General features: G+C 47.2%; 1 protein-coding gene and 1 pseudogene across 4 annotated transcripts in view; one reads left to right on the forward strand and one right to left on the reverse strand.

Annotated features, from left to right (window-relative positions):
• The window catches only part of FAM234A (family with sequence similarity 234 member A), a 59,458-nt gene that overhangs the window by 16,735 nt on the left and 25,563 nt on the right, over positions 1 to 17,160 (reverse strand). For all 4 annotated transcript variants that reach the window (XM_037910499.2, XM_043523700.1, XM_037910498.2 and 1 more), the window contains exons 2-4: positions 10,828 to 11,133; positions 9,508 to 9,624; positions 8,911 to 9,099 (exon numbers count right to left, since the gene is read on the reverse strand). In XM_037910499.2, coding sequence (XP_037766427.1) covers positions 8,911 to 9,099; positions 9,508 to 9,624; positions 10,828 to 11,116 — 595 coding nt within the window. In that variant the 5' untranslated portion in view covers positions 11,117 to 11,133. The remainder of the gene's footprint in view (positions 1 to 8,910; positions 9,100 to 9,507; positions 9,625 to 10,827; positions 11,134 to 17,160) is intronic.
• LOC102947611 lies at positions 13,519 to 14,531 on the forward strand (annotated as a pseudogene).

Consider the following 17,160-nt stretch of genomic DNA (forward strand, 5'->3'; position numbering starts at 1 on the left):
GACCTGTAAATTTGATATGATCTATTGAGGGAAGATCCTGTGTGATTTTTATCAGACACCTAAGACACTACATAGAAGTCTAGATTTAAATGAATTAAACATAAGAGTGGCCATACTGGGTCAGACCAAAGGTCCATCTAGCCCAGAGTCCTGTCGGCCGACAGCGGCCAATGCCAGATGCCCCAGAGGGAATGAACATAAGAACATGTCATCAAATGATCCATCCTGTCGCCCAGTCCCAGCTTCAGGCAAACAGAGGCTAGGGACACCATCCCTGCCCATCCTGGCTGATAGACCTATCCTCTGTGAACTTATCGAATCCTCCATGAACTTATCAAATTAAATTAAAGTAGTCTTCAGAAATTCCTTACTGATATCTTTGCTTCTGCACAGAAGTAGATCTGCCAACCTGGATGTTAGGGGACACACAATCACAACTGAAGATATAAACTATATATGCCCAACGACTTTTAAAATAATTAATCCTCTGTCAGCATCTTACCCAATTTACCAAGATTCCTCATCAGACAATTTTTAAATCAAGACTGGATGTTTTTCTAAAAGATCTGCTCTAGGAATGATTGTGGGAAGTTCTCTGGCCTACAATATGCACATGATCACAGTGGTCCCTTCTGGCCTCGGAATCCATGACTCTCCCGTATCTGAGGAACGGACACAGAGCCTGTCTGATCACTCCTTTGCCAATTGTTTTTGTGTAAATGCAAGCTGTGATATTTTGATTTTATATTTATCATCCCATTTTACCAGCTCAGAAACAGCTAAAAGGGCTTTGCTTACATTGTCCAAATACAATTCAACCACCACACATATGCGGTTCCAGAAAAAGGAATTTTACCCTTCCAGCAGTGCAGGGTAATCACTGGCTCGCTGTCATAATGGCAGCAGTGCTGAATAGCAAGGAAACTTTGTGCTGTCTGCAGCAATGCAGAGCAGGCTGCAGCCTATGACCTCAGTGGAACGCTCCCAAAGCTTTGACCCCAACATTAGAATTTGTTACTATCACAACAGATTTGGAATGGGAGGGTTCCTCTGAGGAGCGGAGGGTAGCGGAGAATTTTACCCCCACAGATAACAAGCAAACAGACAAGGGAGGGAAAGAATATAAGTTTTAGCTAGTGATACCCTGACTCCAAAGTTGCCTGAGGCTATGAAGGGAAGGCCAGGCTGATGCATCACATATTTAATTGCAGGTGGTTTTATTCTTTTCTGGGTAGACAGCAAAGTGAAGTTGGAGAAATGTGTCCCAGTGCCTCAAAATGGAGTCTGATTTAGCACAGACACAGGCTTGCGCAATGGTCATTTCAATCCAACATGAGGGAACTTTGGTGCTTTCATGCCCTTATTATGATCCTCATTAAGGATGAACACAGAATCTAATTACCTCCAGTCTTCTGCTCAGTTGAGGGAGAATTTCAATGGCGTCCAGAGACCTAGAGTACAACTGCACTTCCTTAGGGTTTTCAGAGTTAAGGCAAGTGGAAGGCAATGAAAAAAGAGATGGAAAATGACACATGCATATGCAGGAAATCTACAACAGAACGTACTATTTTGTCTGGGAAAAAATTGTGAGACTAAATCTTTGAGGCGGTGAAAGCTGAGTCTCGCCACTGATTTGAAAACAACCAGAGGAGGATGAAATGCGAGACTCTCCCTTCAGGATGGAGGGCTCCCAAGGCAACTATCTTAGAACAAAGATACCTGGGTAGTTAGGACTTTCGATAAACCATGAAGCAGGACTCTTGGGGGAAAAAACCTTGCCAAACGCTCTCCTGGATTTTACTCCTAGGTTAAGCTACCACTGTCCTTTGGTGGCTCTCTAGGACCACTGATTTGTAAAGGGATTATTGGGAAGCAGCTGTTTATTTCTTTGACTTCTAGGTCCCTGATAGGGTGATGATGTTTGGAAGGCAAGCACTGCCCTGTTCCGAAATATATCCTATATGAGCTACCCATGAAATGAACTGCGAGCTTGACATGCTTCACAAAGAAGAAGCTGAAGATTTCCATTGCACCAAAGACTTGGTGTGGAGAAGTGCTCACTGTATGGTATCAGGACAGAGCATCAAACGACTTACAAGTAGGCATTGCCATGCAGCCATCTGCAGGGGTGCTGGAACAATTTTTGTAGTGGGGGTGCTGAGAGCCAGTGTTATAATAGTAATAGCAGGGCAGTTACAAAGTTAGTCATGCTAACTGTGTTTGTATATTATTGCCATTTCTCCCAGCCTTTTACTAAGCACAACAAAACAACCAATCAAACAAAAAAACCAAACACCGCCCTGCCCCCAACACACACACTCACCCCCCCCCGCCCCCACCCCTCTTTGGGGACAGAGCCTGGCTCTTCATATGCCTTTGCACCAGCACCAAATACATTCAGGGCACTTCTGTAAGGGAGAATGACTGGCTCAGTGTTACCAGACATTTAGACCCTGACTGAGTGACATTCTGGAGTAGGCAGGAGAGCTTTTTCTACATTTTCTAACGTACCCATATTGAAGCAGAACTGCCTTGTCTACACAGGGATGTTAACGTGTCCTAAATTTTGCCATTGAGCAAGACCAGAGTTTACTTTGACCAGCTAACATGTTAAAACTACAACTTGACTTGTCCACATTAGGATCTTAAAATATATGGGCTGACACCTTTTCTGGTGAAGATAACACTTAACAAGGAGGCAGCACTGTTTTCATGCTAGTCTTGCTCAATGGAAAAACACAGGACCTGAAAGCAACTAAACCAGGGGAGGGCAAACTACAGCCCAGATCCAGTTCATCAGGGTTTTCAATCCAGCCCACGGGATTGCCAGCCCCATGGTGCACTGGGGCTAAGGCAGGCTCCCTGCCTGTCCTGGCCCCGCGTCACTCTTGGAAGCAGCCGCCACCAGGTCCCTGCAGTCCAGGAACGGGGAGGGGGGCCCGGGAACGGGGAATCGCGGCCAATGGGAGCTTCGGGGGTGGTACCCCCAGGTGAGGGCAGCACGCAGCAGAGCCACCTGCCCCGCCCCCAGGAGCCATTGCCAGACACGCTGGCCACTTCTGCGAGTAACACGGGGCCAGGGCAGGCAGGGAGCCTGCCTTAGCCCTGCTATGTGCCACTGCCACTCCAGAGCAGCTTGAGGTAAGCGGTGCTGGGCCGGTGCCTGCATCCCACACCCCAATGCCCTGCGTTGAGCCCCTAAGCCCCTGCATTGAGCCCCCTCCTGCACCCCACATCCCAACCCCTTGCCCTGAGCCCCTAACCCCCTACTGCACCCCAACCCTCTCCCGCACTTCGCACCCCCTGCTCTGAGCCCCCTGCTGCACCCAGCACCCGTCTTGCACCCCAACCCCCTTGCCCTGATCCCCCTCCTGCACCCCAAAGCCATGCCGAGCCCCAATGCCCTGCCCCCCCGCACCCTTCCTACACCCCAACCCCCCTGCCCTGATCCCCCTCCTGCACCCGTATGCCATGCCCTGAGCCCCAACGCCCTGTCCCCCCGCACCCCTCCTACACCCCAACCCCCCTGCCCTGAGCCCCAACGCCCTGTCCCCCCGCACTCCTCCTACACCCCAACCTCTTGCCCTAAGCCCCTTCTTGCACACCGCACTCCCTCCCGCACCCCAACTCCCTGCCCCAGCCCTACATTCATGGCCCTGCATGCGATTGCCCCATCCAGATGTGGACCTCATGCCAAAAAGTTTGCCCACCCCTGAACTAAACCCAAAAGGGGCATGTAAATAGCTTCCATTATGTCTACAGATAAAAGGAAACTGTGCTGAGAGATTTCTTTCAAGACAGAGGTTCTGCTGATTGACCGGTAGTTACCCTTCCTCAGTTGATAGGGAGGAGGGCCTTTTAACCTTCTGGGACTGTTTTCTACCCCACCCTTGCAGCTGTCTGTCCTGAGTTTATCACAGTATGTATCATTCTTGTATCTAAAACTAGAAATATGAAGTATTACTCTGAAGTCCTATTGTAATTATGCGAAGTGTGGGCCATTAATGGTGGTTTAGAACCTTAATGGCTCCCACTGACTAGGACAATTGGTTGTAAATGGCTCTGTTTACTTGCAAGCCTTCCTGTGTTCCTGTCTCAGAGTAGCAGCCATGTTAGTCTGTATCCGCAAAAAGAAAAGGAGTACCTGTGGAACCTTAGAGATTAACAGATTTATTTGAGCATAAGTTTTCGTGAGCTATAGCTCACTTCATCAGATGCATGAGAGTCAGGGCGGGAAGAATGAAGGTTTGGGGTCTCACAGGACATGTAACCTGGTACTGGAATCCATCTTAAACCTGGTGCTTTTCCATTTAGAAGGAAGGGTGGGGACCCAGAGACACAAAAGATTCCCGCCTTGTGCCAAAGCTATAAAAGGAGGTGGAACAGAACAAAGGGGCTGCCAGTCATGAGAAATCCCCTAGTTACCACCTGAGCTGGAACAAACAAGGAGTGTACCGGGGAAAGGATTGGGCCCAGACTAAGGGGGAGTCTAGTCTGTGAAAGAAACTTACTGGAACATCTCTGAGGGTGAGATTTACATGTATTCAGCTTCTTAATATATGAGGCTTAGATTTGAGTGTTTTATTTTGCTTAGTAACTTGCTTTGTTCTGTCTGTTATTAATTGAAACCACTTAAATCCTACTTTTTATACTTAATAAAATCATTTTTGTTTATTAACTAACCCAGAGGAAGTGATTAATACCTGGGGGAGCCAACAGCTGTGCATCTCTCTCTATCAGTGTTACAGAGGACGGATAATTTAGGAGTTTACCCCGTATAAGCTTTACACAGAGTAAAACGGATTTATTTGGGGTTTGGATCCCATTGGGAACTCGGTGTCTGGGTGCTGGAGACAGGAGTACTTGCTGAGCTGGTTTCAGTTGAGTCTGCAGCTTTGGGGGCGTGTTTCAGACCCTGGGTCTGTGTTGCAGCAGGCTAGTGTGTCTGGCTCAACTAGACAGGGTTCTGGAGTCCCAAGCTGGCAGGGAAGATGGGCTCAGCGGTAGTTTCGGCACATCGGGTGACAGTCCCAAGGGGGTCTTTGTGACCGAACCCGTCACACCTATTATATCAATATCCTCATTCAATACCAGGCACTCAAGTTCATCCATTTTAATATTTAGAGTTACTGCATTTGTATACAATCACTTATAAAATGTGTCAAAATTTAGTTTTCTCCCTTCATGTGATGTAACTGAATAGGACTCATTCATTTGCCTATTTCTCTTCAGTTTCTACCTGTACTTTATCGATACATATCCTCTCCTGTTTACTAAGTTATAGAGCCGGGCTGTTAATAAATCCTCCCTAAGGGATGTCTCTGTCTGAACCATGTGTTCATCCACACCTGTTGGCTTTCCCCCAGCGTTTAGTTTAAAAACTACTCTACTAACTTTTTAATTTTACCTGCCAGCAATCTCACTCTGTTTTGGTTTAGGTGGAGCCCATCCTTCCTATATAGGCTCCTCCTTTCCCAAAAGATTCTCCAGTTCCTAATAAACCTAAATCCCTCCTCTCTACACCACTGTCTCATCCACCCATTGAGACTCTGAAGTTCTGCCAAACTGGCCCTGCATGTGGAACTGGAAACATTTCAGAGAATGCTACCATGGAGATCTTGGTCTTTAATTCATTGTCCTCACCTGGACTGTTGGAGGCAAAGTAGCTGGGCTGTTCCCCCTTTTGGAGAAAGAATCTCCTGAATGGGAGTTGTGAAAAGACTGCCTGGTGGATCTACAGTTAAAATCTCCAGGCTATTTTCTGTAATAGAATAAGGCTGGGAATCCTTTTGAATAGGTGGAAACTTGATTAAGAACAAATTCATTCAGCTCTGATGAATCCTTAAATGCGCTCTGTGATGGCTCCTTTAGACATTAAATCCCATCAAAGGGAGCCAGGGCTGACCAGGTTAACTTTGATGGTGCAATCAATATTCACAGTTTTTCAGTACACCTCAGGCAACTATACTGGATAACAAGGGCCTGGAACTATGCTGTTTTTGTGAAGAAGAATTAGAAACTTTAGAGTCGATGGCAGAAAAGGAGAAAGAAAAGTGTGCCAGATTTCTCTCTGAATTCGGTACCCTTCTTTGTGTGTTATGAAGGGACCTTTCCCCTGGAATGAGCTAACTGGGGGGAGGGAACTGCTGATTTTAAGTGGCCCTGGAACAGGAATGTCAGCTTAAGTGGAGCTTCAAAAAAGGATGGAGCATCAGAATTCTCCAATCTCAAACATGTTTTTGACCTGTCCATCCAACTATTTCCGGTGTAGATGGGAGGGAGGGGGGAGGAGAAGAGGCACACAGGAAGTTAGAATGAAGGCCCAATGGCATGGCAAGGGGGAAGGAAATGGGAGGAGGAGAGGAGGCACACAGGAGGGGGAAAGGGGAACTGGGGGACACAGAGAGTCCCTGGCCTGAGTTTAGCAAAATATGCTTTGTGCTGACCATTGCCCCCCTTCTGGTTCCCCAATTTTCCCCAAAATCAATAGGGTTCTGTCCACTGATGGCTAGAAATTTTGGAATTGAGCAGATTTGGTGTTCCAAAGTTATCACGTTTTAGACAGACAGAGAAATGCCATCCAGATGAATGTCGGACCTTGCTTTGCTCAGCCAAAAGCATGATTATTTGAGCTGCCCTTCCTAGCAAACTAGTAATCTGAAAATATAAGTTTGATATCATCCCTGAGATGCAGAAAAGATATACTGATACACAGAGGTTTCTTTGCCAACACTGAAATGCAGTGGACATCAGCAGCTGTTGAAAAATATGCACAAAACTAATTCAGAGATTCACAAAGTTTAAGGCCTGAAAGGGACCATTAGATCTTCTAGTCTGACCTCCTGTATAGAGCGGGCCATTACATTTCATCCAGTTAGCTCTATTCTGAGCCCAACAACTTGTCTTTGGCAAAAGCATATCTTCTAGAAAGGCAGCCAGTCTTGATTTGAAGACATCACGGTTATGTCTACACAGCAGCTTCCCAGCACGGGCAGACAGACTTGGGTTAAGTCCTGCCTGCTTGAGCTAGCACGCTGAAAAGAGCAGTGTGGCCACAATGGCACAGGCAGCAGCTTGGGCCAGCCACCTTAATACAAACCCGCCCAGCCCCCTGGGTGCACACTCGAGCGGCTGGCCCAAGCTGCCGCCGCCTTTGCCACTGTGGCCACACTGCTATTTTTAGTGCGCTAGCTTAAAGAGATCTATTGCATCTGTCTATCTCAGGGGTTCTCAGCCTGTGGCCCACTCATCACACAGTTGCAGCCCAAGTGACCATACATGTAGTATATATATTGTGTGTGGATGCGGCCCACAAAACATAGAGAGAGCTGCATATCCGGCTCACAATGGTAATTAGATTGAGAACCACTGGTTTACCTGCACTGGTGGTGATCATTGCCGAGCCCCACTAGAAATACCCCCATTCAGAGAGGATTCCCCATTGACAGCTGCTTTTTGAAAACTGCTGGTCAATCCATTTAAATGTGTTCTTTACTGATACTGTACAATGCTAATCAGAATGTCATGCAATACTAAGAAAAACCTCTTACAAAGTATTTGGTATATTACAGCTATGCATTGATGCCAGTCAATATGGCTTCATTATATTCCCATCCCTAAACTCTTTATTAATGAAATCCCACCTCAGCTGTTCCATTATTTTGCCTGGGATTGATATCCAGGCTAACCAGCCTCATTACTCTCATAATCCAGCTGGCTTTTTTTTAAAAAATATTGGCACACCATTAGTTGGATTAAGCTATAAAGGTGAAAGAGCTGCTTTGGTGGTATAAGCTGCATCCACACTAGGAGCACTCTGCCAGTACAGTATACCAGGACAGCTATCGTATAGGTAGAATACTGGTATAGCTATACAGGCAAAACATTCCTTGTTTACCCTTGGCCTAGGCAATTGCCAACTTCCATTCCAGTGGCATATTCATCTTTACCCATCCAAACTAGAGTTCCCCAGTGTTGGAAGCAATACCCTTTGTGTTAGAAAATTATCTTCTATCATTTTAAGACACTCTAATGATGTTTTTCCTACAGGCTGCAGAAGACCCCCAGCATGCATCCCCCAAATTAAGGTCCCTCAAAACAACACAATTTCTGTCTTAACACATTACAGATCAGTGTTTTGGGAGTACCTCATCCTCTTCTCTGGTTTGATTTGGGGGTTTGTAACAGAGCCCCACCATTCATCCTTCTGGGCTTTGTTAGTCAGCGCATTGATCCATGTACATTCAAGTCCCTGCACTTCTGAGTTTCCAATAAATCTAAAACAGGTAATGGTGTCTAATGCAGAGTGCCCCTCTACACACTCTTATTTTAACCGCTTGGTCCTTCTTGAACAGGTGATAAGCAGTGATTTTAACATTCCAATCATGTGAATCATCCCATCAGGTTTCAGGAATGCCAATTATATCACATTTCTCCTCAATGAAAATTCCCAATTGCTTTTGCTTGCTACCTGGACTCCTAGCATTGGTATATAAGCAACTGAACATTTCTTCTCCTCATCTTTGAGGCACACAATCCCCATGAGAAACATTCCCAGCTAGAGCTGAAAGTTTCTTCCCATTTCCCCTCAGCATATCTGAGCACTGCAGAGGGATGTGAGGGACTGGACTGCAGCACAGACAGTACCCAAAACACACAACAAGACGAAATGGCAGCTTCAGAACTGAATTGGCTGGGAACATGTTGGCTTCTCACAGCCTTAGTGATGTTTGCAATGTGGATGCATTTGCTATGTTTTCATGCTGATGAAATATCTTGCATTAGTCTGTACCTTATTCATAAGCCAGCATACCATCAGGGTTCCCTACTGCCAGGGGACAGAAGGGATGAAAAGCAATAGCAGAGGTGTGAATCCCCTGTGGTTCAGTAAAGTTCTGCCCCTTAGCCTACCTGTGTGAGGGTTGATTGCAGTTAGTAACTCTGGGTTCCCAATGACAAGACAGCCCGGGGACTGAGCCCCACCCAGCTGCCCAATGGCGCACTCCATCCACAGGAGGTCTTCGGTGACAGGCCTCTCCCAGAGCGTGCTGCCGTTGGTGCCCGAGACAGCAGCAACAAAGGCACATGGAGCGGAAAGGCCTGAAGAAAGAACACATTGCAGAGGGAAGAGTACTGTCCTCCCCTCTACCTGTCCGTGCACACAACCAGTTCAGTGGGGTAACTTGTCCCCCCACCTCCTGTGCCCACATGGCCAGTGCTAATGTTTCCCCTTTACATTCACACTGTCTCTCTCAATTCTCCCTTTTTCTCCTGGCTTAGTGAATAGCGGTTCCTGCTTCGGGACTCAAAGATAGCATAGGGGCTAGACACGTGCTGCACAGACATCGAATGCTAGCTCCTTGGGAGATTTATTCCTCATCTCTGGTGAGGACAACTCCATCCACCCAAGGGGTCTCTGTCATCGCAGCATTACTAACCAGCACTAAAAGAGAAAGCACACCCCATACCACTATGCCTCTGTCTGTTCCTGCTTAGAGTCACAATTACCTTCATCTGAGCAGGATCTGTTAAAACTGCTGCTGCCATTGGTATCTTTGAAAACGAAGATAACATCTTGTACTTTGTCTTCGTTCACATCTTCTACAGCCAGAAACTTGTAGGTCACTGCAGAGAGATCACAAACCGGATGCTAGAGAGCAGCGCTTGGATCAACAGGATTGAAGGGTACAGTGACAACGCAGGTAAACTGGAGGAAAATGCATTTTCTTAAAAGCACGATTGCTGCCCCCTTCCTTTTCCTTTGGGAAAGCAATGCCAAGATAGATTAGCACTTGATTTATACTAGTGTTTGAACAGAGCCTAGCACAGGGGGATCTCTGGTCTAGGATCAGGGTCCCTAGGAGCTACCATAAAAATACAACAACAGTTGTATCCAACAGTAAATATTAGGAAATCTTGTGCAGTAAGGGGAGTCAAACAGTTGAGAATTTGATAATCTCTGAAAGTGTGCTAATGTAATACACTGATTTGGTCATGCAATTGTCTCTCTCTAATGGCTGGCACTTGCGGATATAACAGCCTAGTACTAGCTCTCAGTCAATGGAGCTCTCCTTTAGCGCAAAGGGTAGAGGCCAGTGTTTATACGGAAGCACTGGATTTGATCCCCTGCTTATGTGCGTGATGTCTGTGAATTGTGGCCACGGTTTGTTACGCTAGGAACACACAAGACAGAAGAACTGCTCCTCCCCTTAAACTGAAGGAGGAGGATTAAAGTGGCATAGTAAACTGTGAGGGCAGAGAAGGATGTAGTGTCAAAGGTCTGGCATGCAGTGGAGCTCTACCTAGCTTTTCACAGAAGAGCTCAGTAAAAGGACATTTTTCTTCGGAATTAAGTGTGAGAGTAATTTACAAGACACGATTCTCTCCCTTCACTAATCCAATGATGGTCAGATAGAGGTACTCATTTCTGATGGAGGCAGGACCCCGATACTGCTCTTAAGACTCAGGTCAAAGGCACTTAAAGAACATTTTAAGTTAAAGTTCAAAAACAATAAAGGGCAAGTCTGTAAAAACATCCTCTCAAGCTTTGCCCAACCGAGGGCCAATCTGCTACCTTTCTAGTGCTTGAGGGCAGCACTAATTTGCCTATGTATAAAAGATTTCAAACACCTGCCAGAAGGCCACTCCAATTAAGATAGGGGGCCACTGCATATCAAGACCTGGGATACCTGCAGCTCACACTCTCATGGGCAACGTTCCTGCAGGCCCTAGACTGAGGCCACACCTTGGCCAGGGTTCTATAATCCTGACTATGATGAGCACAGGGAAATGAGTGTTTAGAAATACTGTTTAGTACATCAGACTCACCTGCACGGTCATATTTCCTGTTCCACGTCCTTTGTGAAACAGGCCTCACTGGACACGGGATGATGAACGAAAAGGCAAACACCACAATCAGGCACAGGAATAATGAAAGGAAGAAGGCAGCAGTGCGCCATCGGGAGAGCTGAGACAAGCGGGTGGGCTTCCTGCAGAGAGCTTCTTTTTCTGCACAGTTCTCATGGTTATCTGGAGCTTTCCCATCCTCATTCTTCAGAGGGTGGATCTCTGCTTCCAAGTTCTTGTTATCCATCACAGGATACTCATTAGAATTCATCAGACAATTTGTGTCACCTGAAGTAACAAAAAGGACGGTGTTACAATAGACTTTGGAATAGATCAAACAAAGCACGGTACAGAATATTCAGTCACTACCTCAGAGCTTCGGATCGGGAAGCACTGAGTTATTAACAATGGCACAGCAGGAAAAAAAAACCCTCTAGGTGTTAAATAGGAGCTAAGCAAATAATAGCACCTGGCCTCAGCACAGCTTCATGTGAAACAGGAAACAACAACCGGTATTAGAAGATTCCCACGCTGCAAGAAGGGGAGAAAATGTGGATGAAGAAATATAGCTCTGTTGACATGCACCTGCAAAAAATCAGTTCTCAGGCTGAATACAGCTGGAATAGGGAAGATAAAGAAGGGCCACAAGCTCTTCAGTATTCTAGACTGGAGGGCTCTGACCTGGTCTTTGGGGAAAAGCATGCGCTGAAAGCTTCTTTCACTGGCACATTGATCCTTGCCGTTTTAGATAGATTTCAGTAGAATCCCAGGACCATATAGGTGGAGGGAGACTGTGAGCTTCATATGCTGACACAAATCAGAAAGTTATTCCCTAGTGTAATGGACTAACAGGAGTTTCCTTAGGAGAGAGAAAAGCAAACATGGAGACATTCTACACAGGAGCTAAACAAACCCATTAACCCCCGTTTCTGAGAAACCAAAGTGCACCCGACACCGCTACACACCAGTTCTAGCCTCAGGCAGGAAAGCAACAGGGTGGGCTAACGCATTGCAGCATCTAGGGATGAAGACTCCTTCCCAGAATAAAATGAAAAGAAGGAGCTTAAACTAGAGTCAGCCAAGTAATATTTGTGATGCTTTTCTATCAGCAGTTGAATAAATTACTCAGGCATTAATTTTCTCCCTTATTCATGCAGTTTTATAGATAGTCAAACAGTATTTGTCAAAGACATTACTTTCTTCCTGGCAATCAGCAAATAATGTATAACTAGCACCCTGTTAGTTGGACAGCTTTACTGAAAGCCTCTCTTCTACACATGGCAGAAGAGAGCAGGCAGTGCCTTGATGGCATTACCACTCTCGCTCCAGGGAGCGAAGGGAATGCCTGGCTTTATGTCTGCACTGCAAAGTGCAGGACCTGAAGAGCACTAGACCCTTACTTGTGAGCTTCCTATCTTGTGAGTTCACAATCCCATGACTCTGATCAGCGAGTCCCAACTCTCAGCAAAAAGTGAGGATCATAAAGGGAAATAAATGAAAAATAGTAGATACAGACAAAAATTAGCTGGGTAAACACCTTTCTTTGGGTCTACCAAAGCACCTTTTGTTTCTATGTCTGCTAAAACCAAGTCACATTCATGAGCCCAGTACAGCTCATGTGTCACGTAAGCAAATAATCAGGTTGGTTTGCTGGTTAATTTATTCTAAAAGCCACAAATAGCAGCTTTAAATAAATCAGGCATGTTACAGAAACCCAGAGCTTAAAACCTACAATCATCATAAAAATCAACTTTACACCAGGTTAGTTTTCAGGCCTCATTAAACTGTTAGGGAAAAGAGAAGCAAAGAATGAAAAATACAATGTTCCAATGGCCTTGGACAAAAGCTGCATGACAGCTTGTCATAAAAGATTATTTAAGAGCCAATAAACATGATGACAAAGCCAATTTTCCGGAGCCATGCCCTGAACAGTCACATGCCCAAATTCTGACTGAATAATTTACCTCTCCAGGAGCCTCAGCAGCAGATCTCATAGACTTTAAGATCAGAAGGGACCATTATGATCATTTCATCTGACATCCTGCCCATTGTAGGCCACAGAACCTCACCCACCCACTCCTGTAATAGACGCATGACTAAGGCTATGATTTTGGCACGGGTATTTTTTATTAAAAGCCATAGACAGGATGCAGGCAATAAACAATAAATCATGGAAATGTGCACAAAGCTGAAGCCCAAGCCCCACCACCCGGAGCTAATGCCCGAGTCCTGCCATCTGTAACCTTGCTTCGCAGGGCCCCCTGTGGCTTGGGGCCCCAGGCAATTGCCCTGCTTGCTACCCCTTAACGCAGGCCTGGCAACAATGGTGCAAGAAATGGGATTTTTGACATGTGCTGTACTGCAAATATTAAAGGAAATAAGTGATTTCTCATTTTCTCTCAAATCTAACACTTTCATTGGAATTTTCAAGAACACAAAAACGTCTCTTAAAATCAAGGAATCTTTGACCTCCGTGACAGAATCATAGCCTTATGCATAACCTCTGGCTGAGTTACTGAAGGCCTCAAATCATGATTTAAAAACTTCAAGTTAGAGAATCCATCATTCACACTAGTTTAAACCAGCAAGTGACCCATGCACCAAGCTGCAGAGGAAGGTGAAACCCCTCCAGGGTCTCTGCTAATCTGACTCGGGACAAAATTCCTTCCTAACTGGACCGGCCCAGACCTGAGGGGCCCGGGCCTACCACCCAGCAGATGGCGGCTGGGGCTAGGCCGCACCACACACGCTGAGGGACCTTTTTGCCCTGGACCCAAACTGGGGCCTGGCCCCCCTCAGCCTGGCCTGGGGGAAGGGTGGGAGGGAGACGCCGGCTCTCTCATCAGGCTGCATCTGCTCTGCCCGTCGGCACCGCCTGGCAGGAGCCTCGGAAAAGCAGGCTCTGGGCGCGCAGCCGCGAGGCAGGAGGAGGGCGGGGGCTCGTGGCAGCCTTCGCTTCCGGAGGGGAAGCCGGTGCCAGCTGAAGTGATGGCGGCTGGAGGCAGTGAGGCCTGGGTCACGGACGTGGAGGAGGATGCCTCGCAGCTCGTCTTCCCCAAAGAATTTGAAACTGCTGAGACGCTTCTAAACTCAGAAGTGCACATGCTTCTTGAGCATCGTAAACAACAGAAAGAGTGCTGAGGATGAGCAGGAGCTCTCTGAAGTCTTCATGAAAACTCTGAACTACACGGCTCGCTTCAGCCGCTTCTAAAACCGGGAGACCATTGCCAGCGTCCACAGTTTGTTGCTCCAGAAAAAGCTCCATAAATTTGAATTGGCATGTTTGGCTAATTTGTGTCCTGAGACAGCTGAGGAGGCCAAGGCTTTGATTCCCAGCCTAGAGGCCCGGTTTGAAGATGAGGAGCTACAGCAGATTCTTGATGACAGACCAAAAGAAGCTTCCAGGACTAGGGCTAATTACCAGCCCTTATTATGAAAAGAAAGATCAGAGAATTTCAAATATTTCTGTGCACACCAGTCCAATCTAGCTAGCTCCAGGACAGCGTAGAGAGAGTTCTTGATGCACAGTACTTCAGCCTTGGGTCCCGCACAGACATGTTTAAACTGGGGACCACTCTTTGACTTGCTGAATAGTGTAAACTTGACAAAGACTCATTTGCGGTGAGAGCCATGGAATCTTGTAAACTCCTGTCTAGGTGGTTTCGGTACCTGCTTCCCCCAACTCTCCAAATATGGTGATCCGTTAGACCCTGAGCATGTGGGCAAGATTCGGGGGGGGGGGGGGGGGGGGGGAGGGAGAGAGAGAGAGACACACACACACACGCGCTGTCTCAGCCACACTTCAGTGTTAAAAGGAAACACACATGGTCATTACGGCCTGAGGCCACAGGTCCTTTGGAGCACATACTGCATGAACAGAACTGCTTCCTCCCTCAGAGCTGGATCAACTCTTATGCTGCATTTTTTCCATCTGGCAATGGTGAGTAGTAAGATGGTAATGGTATGGCATAAAATGATGCCTAGCCCTGCAATGGAAAATCCCAGATAAAAGGTGGATATAGCAGCTTCAAATATCTGATTAAAGAAAAGGAGAATTGAGAAGGCCAGGTTGATCAGGGGCTGTTTGCATCTGGGTTCCATTTTATCCAAACTAGCAAAGTAAAGTGGGTACAAACAAAAAGACAAGCACACCTGAGCATGGGAAGACCTACTGAAACCTAACAACTCCAGTGTTTCTGGAAGCAAACTGTTTGTCTGAGGTGGAGACAGCTTACCACTCCTTTCTACCCCCATAAGAGCCATAGGGGAACGGGGAGACTGCAAAGTGGTGACCGAAAACAAAGGGCCTTGAAGCACAGGAATGAGAGCACTGAGAAAACCATGGTGCTACCAGAGCCAGTGGCAGGAGCTCACATGGACAGCCGGTAGGTGACTCATAAAGGGAATCAGACTGGCCAGCTCACCCATCCACCTACTACATTTCGCTAGATTTATACAAATGTGTTTTAAGCAGCATAAATCCCAGGCAATTTTTTTTAAAGAACATCGTTTTGTACAAGAATAGAGCTCCAGCAGATATAACTGCCTCCATATCACCACAAAAGTCAGCAATAATTTAAAAACCTTACCTTTTTCTAGAGACCTCTACTCCACAGACCCTGAACACATCTAGTAAATCAACCTGGCCCAGAAGTCAGAGAAATCTGGGTGGTGGACTAGGGTTGCCAACTTTCTAATCGAACAAAACCAAACACTCCTGCCACGCTCCTTCCCCGAGGGCCCGCCCCTTCTCTGAGGCTCTGCCCCCTCTCACTCCATCCCCCCCTCCCCCTGTCACTGGCTCTCCCTCACCCTCACTCACTTTCACTGGTCTGAGGCAGAGGGTTGGGGTGTGAAAGGGGGGTGCAAGCTGCAGCTGGGGGTGCAGGCTCTGGGGTGAGGTTGGAGATCAGGGGTTTGGATGCAGGGGGCTACAGTCTCTGGACTGGGGGTGCAGGCTCCAGGTGGGTCCAGAAATGAGGGGATTAGGGTGTGGGAGAGGGCTCTGGGCTGGAGCAGGGGGTTGGGATGCAGGGGATGTGCAGCCTCTGGCTAGGGTGTAGGTTCTGGGGTAGGGCCAGGGATGAGGGGTTTAGGGTACAGGAGGGGGCTCTGGGCTGGGGCATAGGGTTGGGGTGTGGGAGGGAACATGGGGTCCCAGCAGCACTTACCGTAGCTCCCAGAAAGCGGCTGCTATGTCCCTGCACCCGTAGGTGCATGGGCGGCCAAGGAGGCTCCGTGCGCTGCCCGCGCCCTGAGTGCCAGGTAAGCAGGTCCCATTGGCCAGGAACCATGAGAGTCTGTCTTAGCCCCGGGTCCCTGCTGCGTCTCCGACCGGACTTTTAACTTTTCAACTGGGTGTTCTGTTCAAAAACCAGACACCTGGCAATCCTATGGCGGACGCAACTTGCTTCCTTGTGACACTTGGTGCTGCACATCCACCAGCTCTGCTGGCCAGAAACTTGACATGGGACGAGTCAATGCTAGGAAGCATTCCAACTAGGAATGGAACAGAGGAAGGAATGGTCTTGCATATAGATTTCCCGCTCAGATTTGGCCATTTTGCTTTCTCCTCCTTGACCATCTGGCTGAGCAAGTGAACCAGGTATCATTTAGTTCTTGTAGCAGGAGGTCCTGGCAATACAGGCAATATGGCACTGGTAAGCACCACGAAGGGAGCCCTGAGCACCACGACAGGTTCTTGGGATGATTCCCTAGCCATAGCCTGAGCATCCAAGTAGTGCTGCTCATTGCTACATTAAGCATCAACTGGAAGCCCCAGGGTAGCTCAGCCCAGCATTTCTGGACTAGGAGCTGTACCTTTATGCTCCACCTATAAAGCTAGAGCACCTTCTAACACACAATAGAATGCACTCATCACCCCTAATAAAAATAATTAAACACTCCCTCTATCCTACCACAATAGCAGGAAAGTGGATTCTCCACTGGACTTGGTTTGATGATGACGACAACACCTCAAACCTTTCCGTGAGAAGTTATTTTTATAATGCGATACAAATCACTTCAAAGTCATTAAAGGTGGACAAGGGTAATAAATTCAGGTGTAATTATACTGACAATCTCAGCAAATTTCCCTTCATTTGCAACAATGACTAACTCAAAAACATGACCCACAGCATTTGTTTCTCTATTTGGGCAGTACTCAAAGCAGGTCTACACTACAGATTTGCAGCTGCACTGCTGTAGTGCTTCTAGTGAAGATGCTCTACTTCTCCCTCTCCCTCACAAGGGCCATCAGCTGATTGGCCGCAGGGAGGGAGAGGAGGAGGGGCAGGAACCCAGGACACTGGGGGA

The sequence above is a fragment of the Chelonia mydas genome, chromosome 10 (genome assembly GCF_015237465.2).
Source record: "Chelonia mydas isolate rCheMyd1 chromosome 10, rCheMyd1.pri.v2, whole genome shotgun sequence".
In the NCBI taxonomy this organism is placed as follows: Eukaryota; Metazoa; Chordata; order Testudines; family Cheloniidae; genus Chelonia; species Chelonia mydas.